Below are 20,040 nucleotides of genomic sequence, written 5' to 3'. Positions count from 1 at the left end.
GTGGTACTGTGTGTTCTCCGGACTCTTTTAACATCTCTGCTTCTTTCTTGGTCTCTGTGAGGCTACCCTCTGCTCTTTCAGCATTCTTTCAGTCTTTCTGGTGTATTTTTTCATCTCTCCAAGGCTACTGTATGCTCTCTGGGTCTCTTTTTTGCCTACTTTTTTCCACCTTTCTGAGGCTAGTCTTTGTTATCCCTCATATTTGCAGGCTTTATGCTATTTTCTTACCTTCTCTGAGGTTCTTTCAGGCTGTCTTCTAGTCTCTCAGGCTCTGCAAGGCTTCTCTGTTCTCTGGGACTCTTTCAACCTCTCCACTTCTTCCCTAGCCTCTCCAAAGCTTCTATGGCTGCCTTTCAGGCTTTCAGTCTGTTCCTTCTTCTCATTGAGGTGTCTTTGGAGCACTTTCAGTATTTCTGCTGCTTCCCCGTTTCTGAAGTTAAACTGGGTTTTCTGGGGCTGTTTCAGTCTTTCTTCAAGGTTCATCGCATCTGAGCAGCTACTCTTCTTTCTCCTGGGACTTTTTCAGCCTCCCTGTTTGTTTCTTCCCATCTCCAAGGCTATTCTCTGTTGCTCTTTTAGCCTCTCTCCTTTCTTAGCAGCTGCAGCCATACTCTTGTAGTATTCTTTCAGGCTTTCCACTAGCTTCTTTGCCTCTTTGAGGCTACCCTGTGTTCTCTGAGGCTTTTACAGATTTTGGCTCATTTTCCCTTCTTTGATGCTGCCCTTTGGGGCACTTTTAAGTTTTCTGTTTTGTTTTTTGGTTTTTTGGTTTTTTTTTCAGTCTTCTCTGAGGCCACCCTTGGTACTATTGGGTGCTCTGGAGCTCCTTTAATATCTCTGATAATTTCTTGTTATCTCTTCAGTATTCTCTGGGGGGTCCTTTGCCTTGTCTTTTGATCCCCCCTTCTTGATCTCTTTGACATTTGCTACATTTTGTTTCCTTGAGCACTTATAGGCTTTCTTCCCTTCCTTGAGGCTACTTTATGTTCTCTAAATCTCTTTCAGACTCTCTGTTGCTTTGTTGGCTTCTGCTTCGCTCTAGTTTTGTCTGGGGATCTTTCAGACCATCTTCTACTTTCCTGGCATTTGGAGGGCTACTCTGTGATCTTTCTCTCAGTGTTTAATCAATTTTCATGGTTTCTCTGAGACTTCTCAATGTCCTCTGGATATATTTCAAGTTCTATACTACTTTGTCCTCCCTGTGACTATTCTGTATTCTCTGGGATACTTGCAAACTCTTTCCTATATTGCCAGGCTCTCAAAACCAATTTACTGTTCTTTGGGGATCTTTCAGACCTACTTCTGGTTTATTATTGTTTTGAAGGAGGATGGGGGGGGGGGGGGCAGATCTTTTCAGAGATGCAATAGCTTCAAGAGCTCTGGACTTCAACTGAAGTGGAGTTGGAATAGATCTCTGTGAGTCACCTTTTGGTGGGGTTTTTTTCCCCTTTGGTTTTGGTGGTAGTTACGGTTAAGAGAGAAATGAACTCAAAGAGGCACCTTTTAAAAAATCCTTTATTTTTATATCATCCTAGTAAAAATCTTTTATATAAAGGCGAAAGTAGGTATTGCATAGAAGAAACACTGGTGCAAACATCACCTGGTGGGAATGGCATGTTGTTTCTTAGTGTCTACTATCTACTGCACAACAGATGGCTAGCCCATAGGCAAACATCTCCAGGCTTCCCCATACCAGCTATAGGATGAAGGTGCTCAACTCTATGGAAAGAAGTTACATCAGAATTATGTATGCCCCACTCCATGCTGCTCCCAAGAACCATCTGCTTGGAAAACACCCTTTTCCTCCTTGCCTTTTCTATGTCTGACCAATCCATTGCCCAAGAAAGACCATGAAGATCAGTTCAGCTGTCTTCTGCTTGCACCCTTCCTGTGTGTGAGTTTGCATTTCATGCATACAAATGGGGAGGTGGACACAGGATAGGAGAGTTGGCCTAACATGACCACAGTCCAGGAACTCAATGCATGACATACACAAGGCATCTTCTGTCATCTTGGAGACACGCCATTGTTTTTATCATCTCACCTGCTACTTCACTATGGGCACTTCTTTTGAGCACCCTCCACCTGGGCTTCCTATAACTAACAGCCTTGGTACCACCAGAATTCACTGCTATGACTTCAACAGCTTTCAAGTAGAGGTTCTTCAAGCAGTTCTCCTATTAAGTCTCTGCTTAAGTTCTGCTGCAGCTTCCAAGCATGAAGCACAGTGAGACAGCAGTGGAAGGAACACTCAGAGAAACTTTCACACACTTGAACTGTGCTTTCATGAATTAGAGATACAGATGTATGCATTTATACAAATAGATATTTGTGTATATTAAGGATACTTTTACTCAGTATCAGTTTTTATTTAAAAACATGCTAAAAACTTATAGTTAAATAATCAGAGTGACATTTGGGGAAAACACACAGACAGCCGCCCACCAGCATTAGCAAAAAAAGTGCATACATATATGAGCCAAAGCTCCCTTTGACCAGTTTACAGGACAGTTAGTGCCTTCTCTGACAAACTGACTGATGCAGCCTCACACTTTCCAGGACTGTTTATTGTTGCCTAGAAAATGGCATTACTTTTCTTCTCCTTTCAGGATGTCTGTCATCACCTCCCACATCACAGAGTCAGCTACAGACACAAATCAGTCCTGCTTTTGACTCCCTTCCTGTAGGTGGCTTCATAGAGATGAATGCATGAAGCTCGTGTAACTATCTCACTTAATACTGTGCTTAAAATGCCCAAAGTAGGCATTAAAAAAAGATTTCAGGATCTATGCTGCTAGATCGTGAAATGGAATGAAGCATTCTAGAAAAATAAGTTTGGATGGAAGGCAAAGTAGCTGAGTTTGCAACTACACACTTCATCTCTGAGTTACTCATAAACATTTTTTATTTCCTTATTACTTTCACTAATATATTTTAGCATTTTTTGTACAAAAACTGACTGCAGATTAAAATTTAAGATGCGGCAGGTACCACTGTGCGACCCAAAAGGACACAGATGATGCTCCTGCTCAGCCCTGCACCCTGATCTTTTTGAATGCCAGAGAAAGCTAGAGAAAGCTAAGCACCTCTGCCCAAAGGGAGAATGCAGTGGAGCCATCAGATGAAAAATCGTCCTGCCTTTTCTTGCAAAAATGGGAACGCATCTTAGCAACTTCGGATACAGTCTTACATGTAGCAGCAAGTACACTGGACATCAGAGCCCCTTCTTCAACATGGAACATCCATCTCCAGTGGGGCTCAGATGCTCCTGGTCCCAATTTTTGTTAGAAATGGAAGTAAAACTGGATGCAGTTTCTGTGCTTCCCCTCTGCTTCTTCCCCGACTCTTTCAAAGGCAATCCAAGTGAAATAGCTGAACCCGTATGGCATTGTCTGCTTCAGTGGAAAACAAGAGCCCTGTGAAACTTTGGGCATTGTGCTCATATGGGCAATGGCCATGCTCTAAGAATAGTAACCTCCTTCTTCACTGCAACACCCAAATTCATCTCTATCTCCCACACATTCACACTCCTTCCTGTCACACTGATTTCATAGGAACTCAAAAAAGTGACACGTAGGCCACACAAAACACTACTGCTGCCAGATGTACAGATACATGCAGGACCTACTAGGAAGATAAATAGGGGACTAAAAACTCCCAGATATGAAGTGGCTCAACAGCTATTTCAGCCCAAAAGGAAAAGATAGGCTGAATGATACAATGAAAATTATATCTTTTAAGAGTTTGAAGTATAAATATTCAGATTGGACATTAAGAGAAATTTGTTTACCAGAGGAGTAGTTTGACATGGCATGGCTCTGAAAGGCACAAAATCTCCATCCTCAACAGTTTTTGAAACTTAGGCCAAAAATGTCACAGTAAACCCCATCTCATGTAGATGACAGTCCCCCTTTGAGAGTGACATTGGATGAGGTAACCTCTGAAGGTCACTTCTGACTGCTGCTAATACAAAAAAAGCAGTGTTTCTTTCAGAGCTGAGTCGAGCCTGACTGGAGTTAAATCAGAACATCCTCCAGTGCCTGAGCCTTTCCTTCTTCCTTCACAAAATAGCGAAAACCTGGGACAAAGGGTAAATGGGGGCTGCTTGCAATGGAGCAGCATTGAAACTACAGAAATATATGTTCAAGATTTCTAACAGGAATGTTGGTAAAAACATGCATTGCAGTGAACTCTGAACTATCGCATTGGATGGACTTGGCAATCCATCAGCAAGAACCAGTTCTGTACCTAAGGTGTGACAACACATACTGTCTCTGAGTGCTGTTTTGGAAATTGCCCCTTTCCTGCATCCCCTGGTCACCCTTAATCAAACCACCTTTTCCAGCTCCGGGAGACAGCTGTCATCTGCCTGAGGAAACACCTTTAATGAAGGGCATGGCATGACAACGTTGCCATCAAATTGCCATCCCCTTCCCTCATATCCAGCAACATGTCATGCCTTGGACAAACTTTTTGAAACAGAGAACACAATCTGTGAAGTCTGCTGCCAACTGGCCAGTAGGTCAGACTGTAATCTCTCTCCTTCGTGCCAGGGAGCAGTAACTTGCTTACTCAGTAGTTTTAGCTTTCAAAGTAGCATGACATCAAAGCAGCCAGACACTGCTTTGGGTGAGTGAAGGCATTGGAACTTAGCCTCACAGGAGCAGGAAGCTCACCATCTGGTCCAATGGGAAGGGATTGCATTTCATCTGAGGAAAGAGCCTCTGATATGAAAGGAACCACCTTTGTTACAATAAGGGCATCAAGGCCCTGATAAAGGCAGAAAATGCCCTCCCCCGGACTTGAGAAAAGTTATGCCTTTATTTCCCTGCAACAACTGTCAACTTTGAAAAACATACCCTCTGGAGATCGCACAGTGGTTCCCAAATTAACGTACAATAAATGTGTAAAACCAAAAACAGTAAGAAGTTAGAAGTCAGGCAACTAAATTCTAGGCTATATCCATCATAATAATCATCATCATCATCATTATAATAATAAAAAAGTATACACCGTAAGGTACAAGAAGCTGCAAAGCAAAGCAGCTCCAATTCCTAGGACTCTCAGTTAGAGTGGCTTTTCTGAGTCTTCCAGTAAATTGGACACAAGGGTTGAAAACTTAATGGAAGACTTTGACGAATTCTCCCTTGAACACACATAATTTCTGCACAGATATCATGGATTAGTAGAGCAAAACATTATCTGAAGTTAAGAAACATTCTTAGAGCAGATCTATGATTTCGTGTAGAAAATCCATTTGTTTGGGGGGTTTCCCCCCTCTTTGGCAAATAAATGGCAAATGTGAAACAGACAAAAAAATGAGTCAGATAACAAGTTGTGATAATAACTGGACAAATAACAACAAAGTAGATCGGTCAATGGGACGGATTCCCTCAGCAGGGCTAGGCTTGATACTCTTCGTGGTCATTCCTTTTGTTCATTTTTATGATGAGACAGGAGGGTTGATGTGATAATGTTTCAGAGGCTTTAGGCATCGTATTTTTTGCCAGTCCTGTGAATCTGCTGGAACAGCGTCATGGAGAAGGCCATGCCAAGAATCTGAAGGAAAATAAACAATAAGGGCTTCAGTACAGGGAGGCTGCCAAAACTGCACTTCTCTCTGACTTGTGTTCATGGTCCAGCTGTAGTTTTAAAAGTCATTCTACGCTAGCCATACTTCTCAAGCTTCAACATTGATCAGTAAAATTGGATGTATTTTGTTCAGGCCCACAGCGATGTCTGGAGATGTATCTGTCAGAGCACAAATGGAGGCAAAAAGCTCTCAGGGCTCTTTGTCATACGTGCAACAATTTTTCAGAATCAATCAGAATCAATACATACGAGTCACTCTTCCTTTTTACCCAACAACTTGTGCTTGTTTAGCCAGATAACTGTGACTGAAAACATCAGATTCAGGTATTCTGCCCTAAAAGTACATCAGTGATACAGGAACCCCAAAACCTTAACAGATTATGATGATACTTCTGCATTTCTTTTTTAACAGACTTGTTAACCTACTCAGTTCAGTGGCCATGATTTGACTCATTCTGGCAATTTCTAGAACTTGCTTCCAAGATTCTTAAAAAAAGTTCCCTAAGGGACACGGTAACAAATGACTAAACATGGGAACTCCAAAGTGGTGCTCTGAAGTCAAAACGCAGGTAAGCAAAACCCCACTGTATCATGTCTTCTTTGCGGGACTGACTACTGATGGCCTTAAATGAACTCTTAAAACAAATCTGACATTTTTGAAATCATGATCAAACTTAAAGGGGTTGAGCACCACTTTTCACACAGCAGAATCAAGAATGCTGACAGCAAATCAAAGCCATGGTGACAAATATCATACCAGTATTACCTGCATTATGAGGATGCACATCCCAATCGAACCAAGGACATGCTTATTCTCATCGAACCATGTCATAACTCTCTCATAACATCCCTGGAACGATGAAAGATGAAAATTGAAATCCCAAGGTCACATTTTCCTTTCACGTGCATTCCTTCTATTTTCTTCCTTCCCACCCTTCCCTGAGCCTTGACTGAGCAAAGCAAGCCTTACCGTCTTCCATACTAATTCGGTGGAGTTCCGTCCACAGTCTTGGGAGTTTTCTGTACAACATCGGTCTGGGACAGTGTTTTCTCCCAGCACTGGGTACCAATCCGTAAAGTCATTCACACCACAGCATTTCATCTATTGCAAAAGTAAAGGATTAATAAATTAACTAGCACATTTTGTGAATCGTGCACCACCACAAACTTTTACTTCCACTAAACCACTGTATATTTTCAAAAGGGCTGCCACAACATTATTGTATTTTTAAAGTGCTTCATGCTCAGTGATCACTAAAAGCAAATACTTAACAACATAAAAAAACCCCCCAAAACCTGAAAGAAACAAACAGTCCCATGCCCAAGGTATGTTAGTCTTCTTGTCAGAGACATTAGCCCAAACACCAAAACATAAGGTAATCTGCCCACAACTGCTGAAGGGCAAAAGCCTAGCAGCCAAAGCTGCAGTTCTACCTATGCAGGTTTTGCTGCTTCTCCTCTGTTTCAGATCATCTCTGTGCCTATGATACGCACAGAAAATCTCAGAGAGAGGTAAGCATCTTTCACCTTACACAGTACACTTTGATCCAGGGTTTCACAGTACTCCCTGGATGTTCAGGAGTGCAAAATCAGAAACCAAAGCCAGCATTATAGCCATCTTTTAGACTTGGCATGGATGCCACAGTTAACAGACTGCAGCAGCTTTTATGGTCAAATTGTTGGGTTTTTTTTCTATTGAGAAAATGTTACCTCTGCTTGAATGATATTCCATGCATTTTTCAGTCCAACATTGTTTTCTGAATTGTATAGCTTCATACCTTCCTTCAAATCCTTCTTTGCACTCTCACTGACCTGCATCACGTAAAAAATACAGAAAGTCAATGCACTGCTGTTTAGAGGAAAGGACCAAATGGTACAGACTTGCATATAGAATGCATCTCTCTTACCTTCTCTCACCACAAATTTAACATAGGTAGAAAAGCTCCATCATAGCTTCAAGACTCTCACAAGTCAGTGGGACCTTTCAGCATCTGCCAAGGCCTAGTCTCTCCCTCAGATTGCAAAATACTGGATTAATTCTCAGGAGACAGGAGACCAAACAGCTTCCCCTCTGCTACGAGTCCATCATATAGTCATCATCTGATCCAAACTAACTGAAGAGTGTTCAGCAGAAATCTGCAGAGCTTACTTTAACTTTGCCAGGTAGCTGTTGGCAATACCCCACAGCAGCCTCTCCTGCCTGTAACTTACAGCCTACTTTAATTTGCTAATATCAAAAAACCAGAGTCCCAGCCTCCCAACCCTAACATAGTTATCCCTTGCACAGGTTCAGGCAGGCTATAATAAATAGCCAGTACAAAAATCAATTGAAAAAGGACGTTATTATTGTTCTCCTTGTGGGGACAGGCTTGTAGGATTTATGATTTTCAAATGTGCTCTTCTTTCTTTAAAGGAGAAAGCTGGAATGCTTAACAGCAGATCTAAGATGTCCCATTTCTTATATAAATTTCAGTCTGAGCCTGGAGTCCTGGATGCAGGTAGGAATGTACTTTGGGTCTGACAGCAGTGAGCTGGCAGCCAAGAAAGGATTAACCTATGGGTCCTGGCATAAAGGTCAACTGTAAGATCTGTTTCATCCCTCTTTGACATCCCATTCAAAATCAGAAGTTCACCCCAGCTCCCTGAAAGTGGCAGGCATCCTAATGACAACCTGGGAAGAGATACAAATCTGGTAGGAGTTCAGTTTTAAAATCAGTCTGGTTATGCTCATACTGTAAGGCTCTATCCTGTGTTTAGCAGAGTTCTTCAGTTCCCCAAGGATTTTTCCAGTCTTACCTATCTGACAAGCCAGCCAGTTGTGCCTACTTCACTTAGTCTCTACTAGACAGCAGATTCCTGCAGATGGGCTTTATGAGAAGCTGCCTCTTGATCCACTCTGCACCCTTGTCAAACTCTCTGGGACTGCCCAATCAAGTGAGCCAGCTGGTGGCATCTGGAATAACCTGTGAGATCCCAGGCCTCTCTCCTCCAGCCCTGTTCATAGGTTGGCCCTGAGAAGCTAACCAGGTCTAAGTAGGACCTCCCACAACCCAGGTCCACAAGGTGATCAGCTTCTTGCAGAGCCATCAAACAGCGATGTTGAAGGCTATCTTAGCTTTTAGGAGAAGACTAAAAGGGAGGCCCTGGACCATGGTTTTATTTCAGGGAGGAAATTGTAAAGCTCAGCAGGCTCTTCTCTCCTGTTTGCCCTCCTCATTGCTTCTTCCTCCCCTTGCAGAAGCAGTTTACAGAAAACAGCCAAGATCTCAAGGTTAAACCTTCACCAAAGGGAAGAGCAAGGAGAACCCACATACCTCCATCAAACAAAAGCAAACTGAACCTGGTTTACATGCTAGTACAGATAATTAATCTATACGGCATATTTGCTTACCTTGTCCATATAAACAAAGAACAAAATGAGTAATATCAGCTCTGCCAGGAGAATTATCAGCAAAACGATGAAAAACTAGAACAAAGAAAAAACAGACAGCGTATATGCACTTGCCAACTAGAGAGCAAACCTGGGGCTGCTAGAAACTCTGAAAACTATAGGCCTTGTCCTCTAAACCTTTCCTCTACTGCCAAAAACATGCAAGTTTGATTTCAAACTATTCAGGAATATTGATACTACATTGCCACTAAAACTCCTATATGTCTCACCATCAATGAGGAAGCTCACTGTCTATCTTAGGTTTTGCCCTACTACCAGTTTGCAGGTTTCAGCAATGCTTTTGTCTTGCTTTTTTTGACTGCTGTCACATCACACAGCCCTGGTAGTCTCTTTCCTTCATACAGACTACAGAACAGATGCTAAACCCATTACCACAAAGATCAATGTGACGTGTCTCAGGAGTGAGGCCCTAGCAGGTGGGCTTTAACCACATCTGACTGCCTGTTGGAGTAGTCATTATATTACTCAGCACTTCTATTCCCAACTCTCTGTAGCTGAAATCTCTCTTTGCAGGGACATCCCAAGTGTGAGCTCCAGTAGTTTCTCACTATTTTTCATGCCCATTAGTTGCCTTTATGTACTAGTGGACTGCTACATAGGCATGGCATCCCGCATACAGACAAGGGGAGATGTAGTATGCAGTGCAGCAAGCTCTCCAATCAGAAACTCATGATAGTCGTGATAGCATAAAAAGACTTTTGCAGAACCTTCTAAGAATACAAACACTCTTAAAAAAAAAAAAAAAAAAAACAAAAAATTCAGCTGGTGTTGCAGTTTGTGTGGATAAACGACATAGACCTCATTACTATTCTCCTTTTGCTGTACAACATACGTACAAAACCAAGCAGCAGAGAGCGAAAAAACAGGTGCACATTTGTCCTCCAGTTTAATTCTCTGAGGTGGTCTAAGGAATACTGCCCAATACTGTTCCTCAATACCATGTAAGGGACACTTTCACACAAGGAAAACTCACATGCTCCTCAATGTCACAGCACCTGTGACTCATAAGCTGTGACTGACTTGGAAGCTAGCTGCTTTGAAAGCCTTCCTCTCACCTTCTGCCACAATACTTCCCTCCTCGGGGTGGGGAGAAGCATGATGAAGCCTCCTGGGTTTATGCAAGAGGAGGGACCCACACTGTGTTTTCTGAGAAGGGTTCCCAACCTCTGTGCTTCAGTGCTGGACAAAGACTGCCAAGGATCAGATTATTATTTTTTTAATTGGTAAGGCCTGGCAGAGACCCTGACTTCTTAACTTTGGGTCAGATGGCTTCCACCAACCTCTGACAAAGGTCTTAGATCAGGGCAAAGTAGAAAATATCCATGAGAGGCTTTGAGCAGCATCCAAAAGCAGCTGTGCTTAAGATTTTTCAGTCAATACTTCTAATAGAGATTTCCAGAAGGGCTATCCAGGTTGACCCTACAGTTCATCTTTAACCATTCAGAGGTAACTGACAGCAATTTGCTTTGCTAACTAATACATTAGAGCACACAGGATAAATATTCTAATACACCAATGGTATCACTGTGACCAAAGCTATGGGATGTCATACTGCAAGCATACAGAACATTGAAAGCCGAGAGCAATGTTACAGTGATCCACAAGACAATTTTGCATTGGACATTTAAATAAAATAATAACAAAGCAACAGTCACTGGTCTTAGTGAAAAGAAGTACTGATGTCTTACACTCAATAGGAGGCACTTGTTTTCCTTGATAGCACCTAGGCAGCCCAGAAAGCCGGTCACCATGATGACTGTACCAATGGCAATGACTAGGTTGGCAGCTGAAAGCGATGGAAAGCTAGGAGAAAATGTGGCGAAGTTTCCTTGCGACACTGACAGCCAGATGCCCACACCCAGCAGCCCACAGCCACATAACTGCAAAGAGATAAACAAAAGAAAGGTTTCAGCATTACAATAAATGGCACTGGCTCCTTCCCCCCCACTCTGAAAGGAAAGAATTTCTCAAGCAAATTCTCAGGTAACTGTTCTGCAGTAATGCTCTCACTGGCTTGGTGCTGAAACTATGTGAAACTAAATGTTCTTACCTAGACTTGGTCATGTCACCTATACCTATAAATCTATTCAAAAGCCACTGTATGGTAGAATTCTCTTTTTAAAGACACAGCACATGAAACCAAGGCTACCCATTGATCTCCCAACAGCCATTCTTCTGTAGGAAGATACAAAACATTATTTGAAAGAATGTTCCATTACACTTATTTCTGCAGTCATCTACAATGTCTCAGAGTATCCAGCCCTGTACTTCCTCATCCTAGGGCAGGCAAGGAAGTCCTGGAGTTAATTACAATCAATAGTATCAGTTCAATAAATATTTGTCATAAAATGCTCAGTCCCAGTAGCCAGGTTGGGTTTTAGTATGGGTTCTCATAGCTTTACTGTTGCTTGCTAGTGTTCAATGTCACAAAAATCAGATTTCTAAATTTATTATCTATAGGAAGCTTAACTTCTGCTACTCTCAGTGAGACAACCTGAAGGAAATGCAAAGCTGCTAATAAAACATAAAACTAACTTCACTTTGCTTCTCACTCTTAACAATACCATGCCTGGTTAAGGAAATAAGGTTTCTCACTCTAAGTCACAGGGCAGGTCTTCAGAACAATGGCCAAGTGTTGCACTACAGAGGGCCTAAAAGCTGACCATCTTTTAGTACTTCCTCAAAATGGCTGTTATACAACTTCCCATCTGATCTGTGATCACTGTGCAGTGAAATCAGGAGTAGTAGTTAGTTGTGCTTTCACCAATTCTGTGAGCTGCTAAACAGAACTATTACAGTTTCCTGCCAAATCTAGCCTTTGCCAAGGTCAGAGATGAAATTCACATCACCTTCACTGGCAGGGGGATCAGAGTACACACCCACCCACGCCCATCCCCATACCCCCACCCCCCAACTCAGAGTATTTTGCTCCAATTTACTTGGACCACTGCATAGGAAAAACAAAACAGCACCTAATCATTCCTCAGGATGATATCCCAAAGCTGCTGATGCTCACCTGTCAGCAGTGAGGAACAAAAGTTCTGGCCATCTAAGGTTCAGTACACCCAGTCCACCCCATTGTGCTTGCATAAACTTACAACTTTTACTCAGTGGAAACACAAGGTCAGAGAACAGTACCTCCACTAAAACAGGGTTCTATCCTGCCTTGTGATGAGCACTAATCTAGCATGATGAAGAGCTATAGACCTAACTTTTTGGGCAAATATCCCCACTTCTGTCTGAGGTGATTTTACCAGCAGGGCAGATAGTTCAGGGTACAAATGGCTCCTTTTGGTTTTGCTGCTTCACAGAACATGAAAGACAAACTACAATAGTATCTTCTTGCATTCATGTCACCTTATCTATGAGTCAGGCTTATGTTTTCATAATCACATGCATGGTTATTTTCTTTTACTTCCCCTGTAACCCTTCTGTCCCCTCTGAGCCCCCTTCCTAGTTTGCTTGAAGCTTTTGAAACTGCTTTGCATCTAGGGTGATTCACCAGTTTGGTGAGGAATTGTCACCAGGATAACATCTCCTTATGCAAGATGCTCACAAGCATTCCCATGGGAGGCAGAGTAAAGCATCTCCCAGTGTACCAAGCCCACAAGAGCTAACATCATGAAAAGCATAAAATATAGAGTTGTGTAGGCAGAGAAAGAGAATAAGAGATGGAGATTAACTATACTGCATTGGTTGTTATTTCCAGGCCCCCTTGCACCTAAGCATTAGCTTAGCAATCTGAAAAAAGAACCCCACAACTGTCTAAAGCTCACAAGCACATGCATTGGTTAACAAAGAGGACATTTTCAGCATTCTTGTAAGCACCTCTGCTTCCAAATCTCAACACACAATAACTTCAAGAGAGTGAGTTGGGGAGCTTTGCATCACTGGGTGTGGATAAATGTCACAACATCTGTTTCCTGTAACAAAGCTGGGTGCAGCTGCAACATATGTGTGTGTAGCACAGCTACTATCTCTATGAAAAGACTGGTACAAAACATACACACGTGCATGTGGCAGGAAAGGGCTACAAGACTTTTATCTCTTCCCCCAAATCTGGCCTCTCCAATTAATAGTCTTGAAGTGATTTCTCATTGCCTTTCATGGTATGTCAGCAGGGTCAATGTGAAATTGGAGGAGTAGAGAACTGTGGGGGGATGCAAAACAGAAGTCTCCTGATCACATCCTGCTGCAGGACCCAGTGGACATCACCACAGGTTTAAACTGTCTGCAGTTCATGGAATCAGTCACCCTGCTTTAAATTTCATCTTCTCTGTCCTTGAATTGCTGCAGTTTAGGTGCCTCAAGCCCTCTCAGGAATCCACTCTGTGACTCAGCTGCTTCAACCATTAGATGAGCCCTGCAGGCAGTTGCTCAGGCTGAAAGTTTGATGGTTCAGGAGGTTAGAAGCATCTCTCAACACACAACATTCATTTAAGGTTTTCAATGGCATTTCTAAGCTGCCAGGGCTGTACATTTCCAACAGCTGATGGCACTTCAATCAATGACTTCGTGACACTCCATGGATGAGACAGTAAATGTTTTTGCAGAAGTTTCTACTACCCCTGCCAAAGACTGAAATTGTTCAATGTAACTTTCTTTCAGAACCTGAACTCAGACTTTAAAGGTTTTTCACAAACGTGTTCCTTGGACTTTCATACTTTATGAGGCTCAGAAATCACATCCTTAGCTCAAGTGTTTTGAAAGAGGGCAATAAATTCTGGAATCATCAGGCCAAAAGCAATAGATCATTGCAGATAAACAAGTAAGAGCAAGATCAGGAGAAAAGGCTTACAGAGGAAGGGCAAGTAAAAGACAAAAAGGAGCACATGCGATCAATGGAAAGATCAGCCCATGAAGAGTTGCACCTGGGTATCCAACTCCAATTATAAGGATAGTAGCAAAAGAGGTAGAAGAAAGAAGCCCTTACCAGAATCTCTTGACCACTGGAGAAGAACCAACACAATCCTTGACAGAGATTGGGTCTAGAACAGAAAGGTGGCTACAAAATGACTCCAGCAGGCTCATGTTTATTTAAACAAAGTTAGAATCAATAATTGCTTAGATGAGGGAAGGGAGAGCTGTAAGAAATCAGGAAAGTAACAGGCTCACTGGTGCTCCATGGGATGGACATGAAGGCCAAAAAGGACCAAGAGCAGAAGGAGAATCAAAGCTGGACAGCAGGAAAATGGACAGATGGCCTCTGTCCCTCTGACAGGGTCTAAGCTCAGGAGACCCTCTATATACACTTGCATACAGGAGAGCTCATTTCTTTACTTGCTTGTGGTAGCCTCCCTACTATTTTGGTAAACTCAAGAGCAAACCGCTTTGCTTTTTGCAGAGGACTGGTCACCTACTGCATCTTCATCTTTCCACAATGCCTCTAGCGGGAAAGGAGCACTCACACACGATTTGAAACATTTTCAACAAAGGTCTTGTAGATTAGCAACACACCTGTGCTGTCCCTAGGCAGACCATTTTGGAGATGCAACTCGAATGCCAGACATCTGAACATGTTGGGAGAAAAGTCTTTTACAATGCAAAATGAAGTGGTATGTCAGCTGAAGCAGCAGACATGTCTACATTTGCTCTTTCTTCCTGCAATTCTAATGTCCCAATGAAGACAACCATGGAATAACTCCTCTCCAACTGCTGTAGTAATAGGGTTAACATGTCAAACTGCACAATGTGATTACAGTTCCCTTCAGAGTTTTCTGACAACACACATTAGTGCAGTACCACAGTATCTGCACTGATCATGCACTTACCGTGGCTCATTCCCAGACCCACTGGGCAAGCTAAGGCAAGTTCCCCTTTTCACCTTCCAAAGTAAGACTTCTCCATCCCTAAATTACACTGAAAGTTCAGATTACATAGAAAATAAGGTGATGGAGTGGCTATTAAAGACCAAGGCTGATCTATGCAAACGATTATCTACAGTGACAGAAGAGAGTAAATAGTCAAGACTTGCAAGAGATTCCATAAAAGACATGGCATCCTAAAAACTTCCACAAGGTGGCATCCGATACCAAACAGCACTAACAGTTTAAGTCGAATTCTATTTCTCTCCTCTCCAGAGCTTCTCAATTTTTGTGCTTTCTTCTCTGTTTTTATCTCTGTCATTCTATTAAGTAGCATTACTGTTAATGCTAAAATTTATGCTTTAAACCTTAGGTCCAGGCCCAATGCTTTTTCTCACTCACGTATCCTATAAAAATCCCAAATAAGTCCACTGACTTGGGACTTAATTGCATACAACCATACCAACCAAAGCTAGCTAGAATTCTAGCAATAAAATAGCTTTCCCTGACACTTTATTCTCTATCAATCTCACTTTCTACACAACATGAACACTGTAAAAATGTTCTCACAGCTATTTATTCTCACAGGATCTACCTCCTTCTGTTTGGTACAACTGAATCCTGGAGGGTGAAAGCATATATTAAGTCATCTTATTAATTTCTTTTCCACCATATAATTAAATAATATGTGCTACTTGGTATTTAATTGCATGAGAGTGATGGCTCTGACATTCCTTCCCCAGGGAAATGGTTCAACAGCATAATAAACTTCACTGGATTTTTCTTCTCAAAAATATGTTGGCTCATTTCCCTCTCATGATTAGAAATTATCATCCTCCAGGCAACCATCAAACCTCTCCTTCTCCTGGTGTTTATGTCATGAAGGTAACTGCAGAACACTATCATAAAGTCAGTCACATAGATGGATACACACACTCTTACTTATAGGGTAATTTAGTCAAGCTATGGCACACATATTTTGAGCTTGAAAGCAAACAAAAAGAACACCAATTTTCCTCACAGTTTCTCCCTCACTTTGCTATTTCACTATCAAAGCCTGAATTCTCTTCAGTACCTCAACATCCCTATGTCATCATCGCTGTGCCCAGAAAACATACAGCATTCTAGGAAACATTAAAGAGAGTCTCGAATGTTTCAAGAGAAATCAGTATTCCAGATAAACCTAGAGAGAGAAACCCAAAAGGAAGTCTTTCCCTGACAAGTGCTATCATCAGCGTGGAAAAGGGGCTCTTTTATTTTATTCTGGATTTTTGAGCATTGTGTGAACTAATACAACAGTACAAACTTTGACAATAAAGCAACATATCCCAATTTCAAAGAATCATAGAATGGTTTGGGTTGGAAGGGACCTTAAAGATCATCTAGTTCCAACTCCCCCTGCTGCAGGCAGGGACACCCTCCACTAGACCACATTGCCCAAAGCCTCATCCTTTAGTTTAAGTTGCCTTAAACTAAAGAAGGTATAGTAAGAGTTTACAAGACCTAGGGAAGGACAATACAGATGGGCAGAGGTATGCCAAGACTGGCATATTGTACAGAAGGAGATTGTGCACAGGATTATCTAGCCTGGAAGGAATTCTTAGACAGGATGTGAATGAAATATTCACAACTCTAGAGGTCAGTATGAAAACCAAACATCCCATCTCTTTAATCTTTTCCAATAATAGAAACAAGGGGAATATTAGCAAGCATTATGTAGTATATATTTTGCTTCACATAAGTGATAAATTGATAAATTATAACTAGTAAATGGATAAATTATGCCAAGAATCAAGTACTGTGGCCACAATTGTTAGTAACAGCAAGATAATTTTATTTATTGGTAACAGCATTTGTAATTTCTTAGCTTATACACAAATGACATTTCATGCTTCTGAGAGTGAAATAACGCATGCAGAATCCAGCAAAATTACGAAGCAGCAAACAACTTGGGGTGAAGAAGGGGTAGGATATGCCATTCTGGTAAGGTTTATTAATAGAATAATATTGATAGACTTACCCTTGAAGTAAGTAATTGAACAGCATCAGGAAACAGAAATCTGATAAAGAAGGCACTACCAAGAGGAAAAGGGATGAGGCCATAGTCTTGTTGACTTTTGCCATCATTCCATCCCATGCACACAATGTGTGATGGAAAAGCTGGAAATTAGGTGTGTGAGGGAGAGAGTGGAGGACAGATTTATTCTTGACATCAAACATTCTAATGCTGGTTAAACACCAGGGGAGCTCTTAACAGACTTGGAATAAAAGAGAGACATATAGAAACCAAATACTGAGAGACAACCACTAGGGACAAAAAAAAGCAGCAAGTGTCTCAGTTTAGAATCATAGAATGGTTTGGGTTGGAAGGGACCTCAAAGATCATCTAGTTCCAATCCCCCTGCTGTGGGCAGGGACACCCTCCACTAGACCAGGTTGCCCAAAGCCTCATCCAACCTGGTCTTAAACACTTCCAGGGATGGGGCCTCCACAACCTCTCTGGGCAACCTGTTCGGTACCTCACCACCCTCATAGTTAAGAATTTCTTTCTAACATCTAATCTAAATCGACCCTCCTTCAGCTTAAACCCATTACCCCTTGTCCTGTCACTACACTCCCTGATAAACAGTCCCTCACCATCTTTCCTGTAGGCCCCCTTCAGGTACTGGTAAGCTGCAATCAGATCTCCCTGGAGCTGCCTTTTCTCCAGGCTGAACAATCCCAGCTCTCTCAGCCTGTCCTCACAGGAGAGGTGCTCCAGCCCTCCCATCAGCTTCGTGGCCCTCCTCTGGACTCGCTCCAACAGCTCCATGTCTCTCCTGTACTGGGGCCCCCAGAGCTGGACGCAGTACTCCAGGTGGCATCTCACAAGAGCTGAGTAGAGGGTCAGGATCACCTCCCTCGACCTGCTGGTCACACCTTTTTTGATGCAGCCCAGGACACAGGGCTTGTGGAGTTTGTACCTCCACTTTGAATAACATGCCCTGGGCCATCTGTGGCCCAGTTCCAGAGAACAGAAAGCTCCCCACCTTCCTCTGTGCTATGTTAAAACAGGCCATATTTCTTGAAGCAAAGATGATAGAATGAAAAATACATGGAAAAAGCTTAAATAGGTCCCCTCTAAAAATGACCAAAAGCACAGGTTTGTTATGAGGAATTACTAACAGCATGACTGCAAAAATGAGTGTCAATGCTGGGAACTGATTTCAGGACAACTGCAGTGACAAAAAGGTACTCTGAATTAGGCTTTGACAGGCCTCTATTTAAACAATAAGTCAACAGGGAGATGACCTGCACCAAAAGGACAAGCCTGGAGAAGCCATGTGAACAAGCAGAATGCATCACCAAAGCCTAGCACAGAAAGGTTTTCACAGTGACCAGGTGGCTCTTAAAACCCTCCCTTCTGTTGGGGTCAGCAAGACTTTGGAAAAGCTGCCAGTAATATTTTCCTTCTGTTTGGTAAGTCCTACAAGATAAAGGCTACCTATCTTAGTTCTTTTCAAGATAAAGAGATTTTCCACCATTTCTCCAACTGACTCTCAGACCAGCCAGTGTGCAGACGAGGTGAGGAAGAGAATGGCCCTTAGGAGCAGCACAGTCTTCAAACTCTGTCCTTGAGTTGTTTTGGGTGGGTTTCTTTTGTTTCGGGGTGGGGGTGAGGGTGGGGGTGTTGGGTTGTTTGTTTGGTTGGTTGGTTTCCCCTCTCCTTCATTTATGGTATCTTAATGAACTGATAGGTTTCCTATAGAATTAAGCAGCAGCACATCTTGTAAAACAGTTTGAAAGGCTATACTTTTCCACCATGCAGGAATTTTTAAAGAAAACTTCTATGAGACATAAAGATGGACATAATCTTCATTAGCATCTGGAACTTTATTCAAAGATTCTTCAGATCAGCAGGAAGAGTTCACATCTTCTGTGCATTTTGGATCTGGTGCTTCATTTGGAAGCATTCTGGTGTGGAGATTCAAAACTATAAGAGATACTGTTCAAAAAACCACCACCCTGTCTTCCTGTCTCAACAGACACGGTAGTCCCTGTTCCTGTTTCAATACACATTAACTAAATTTTGGAAGATACTAACTTGATTGTCCAGAAATATTATCACAACAAATAACAGGATTTTTCAAACTATCACAATGCATTAACTACTCTGTTGATAGCACAATATTGAAGTAGGGGGTGACTTAAAGGGGAAAGGGGACTCAAAGCTCAGCAGTAGAGTCATTCCATTTGTTTACTGTCAGGCAGAGGTGCTCATTTTTGCTTTTGCAGTATTCCTCCCTGAGTTACAGATCAGAATGATTGTTCTGGAAGGAGGCAAGGATGGGAATTTCATGGTTTCTACTACTTCAAAACAGAGATATACTTTCTGCAAATTAAGTTTTGGATGCCACTTGCCTGTGGATTTGGGTGGTTCATTCATCTCTGGAAACGGCTGGTGCTTAAAGGAGATTTTCAGATAAGCCCAGATAAATTTTCTTGCTCTGTCTTGATAATGCACAGTGGATTATCATAGGATATGAACTCCTATTTTAAATATATTTATTTCAAACAAAGGATTCATCACCCTTCTTGGTATCTCATCCAACTTTGTTATGAAAAAAAATTAACTGATAAGAACCTAACACGAGACTACCTAGTAGCCACTCTTTACATCTACAAGGACAAGTGCAATGTTACAGTATTTCAATTTTTACCAAAGTCAACTGCCTTAGTTGTCAAGCTACAAATATATTCTGTAGCTATGGAATTCACTAGACACCCGCTAATGGCAACTGTGACTTCATATTTTCATATTCTAATAATGAGACCCAAATGGAACTACTTGGTTACAAAAATTATATCCATGATGAGAGAAATACACATATTTTCAAGTTATTCCTCAGCAAAAAGCCTCACTACCCTGAAGCTAAGCTTCTAAATTTAGGGCAATATTACGTTCAAGAGGGAGCCGACATAAGAATCAAAACCAAAGAAACAAACCTCTTACAGAAGTCTCACTCCACTGCATGGAAAGCTTCAGCAACTTACACAGGAGACCTCAATTCAAATCCCTACTGTTGGCAAAACAGAATTTCTCTGTCCTATAATTTTATGCATTTCCTGAGGGCATCTAGTTAAAAGTCTCATCATCCTGGGCTGCCTGTATAGAGAAATATGTGTACCTTCAGAAGAAGACTTAGGCCACCT

At 41.9% G+C, this 20,040-nt stretch overlaps 1 protein-coding gene across 14 annotated transcripts in view; it reads right to left on the bottom strand.

Annotated features, from left to right (window-relative positions):
- Positions 1–1,497: 1,497 nt before the first annotated feature.
- The window catches only part of TSPAN9 (tetraspanin 9), a 177,625-nt gene continuing 159,082 nt past the window's right edge, over positions 1,498–20,040 (bottom strand). For all 14 annotated transcript variants that reach the window (XM_054827619.1, XM_054827600.1, XM_054827549.1 and 11 more), the window contains 6 exons: positions 10,732–10,923; positions 8,984–9,058; positions 7,303–7,404; positions 6,563–6,694; positions 6,359–6,442; positions 1,498–5,559 (listed from right to left, as the gene is read on the bottom strand). In XM_054827619.1, coding sequence (XP_054683594.1) covers positions 5,488–5,559; positions 6,359–6,442; positions 6,563–6,694; positions 7,303–7,404; positions 8,984–9,058; positions 10,732–10,923 — 657 coding nt within the window. In that variant the 3' untranslated portion in view covers positions 1,498–5,487. The remainder of the gene's footprint in view (positions 5,560–6,358; positions 6,443–6,562; positions 6,695–7,302; positions 7,405–8,983; positions 9,059–10,731; positions 10,924–20,040) is intronic.

Source organism: Grus americana, chromosome 1 (assembly GCF_028858705.1).
Source record: "Grus americana isolate bGruAme1 chromosome 1, bGruAme1.mat, whole genome shotgun sequence".
NCBI lineage: Eukaryota > Metazoa > Chordata > Aves > Gruiformes > Gruidae > Grus > Grus americana.
The sequence above is the reverse complement of the archived record's forward strand: the minus strand, read 5'-3'. Positions and strand labels throughout refer to the sequence as shown.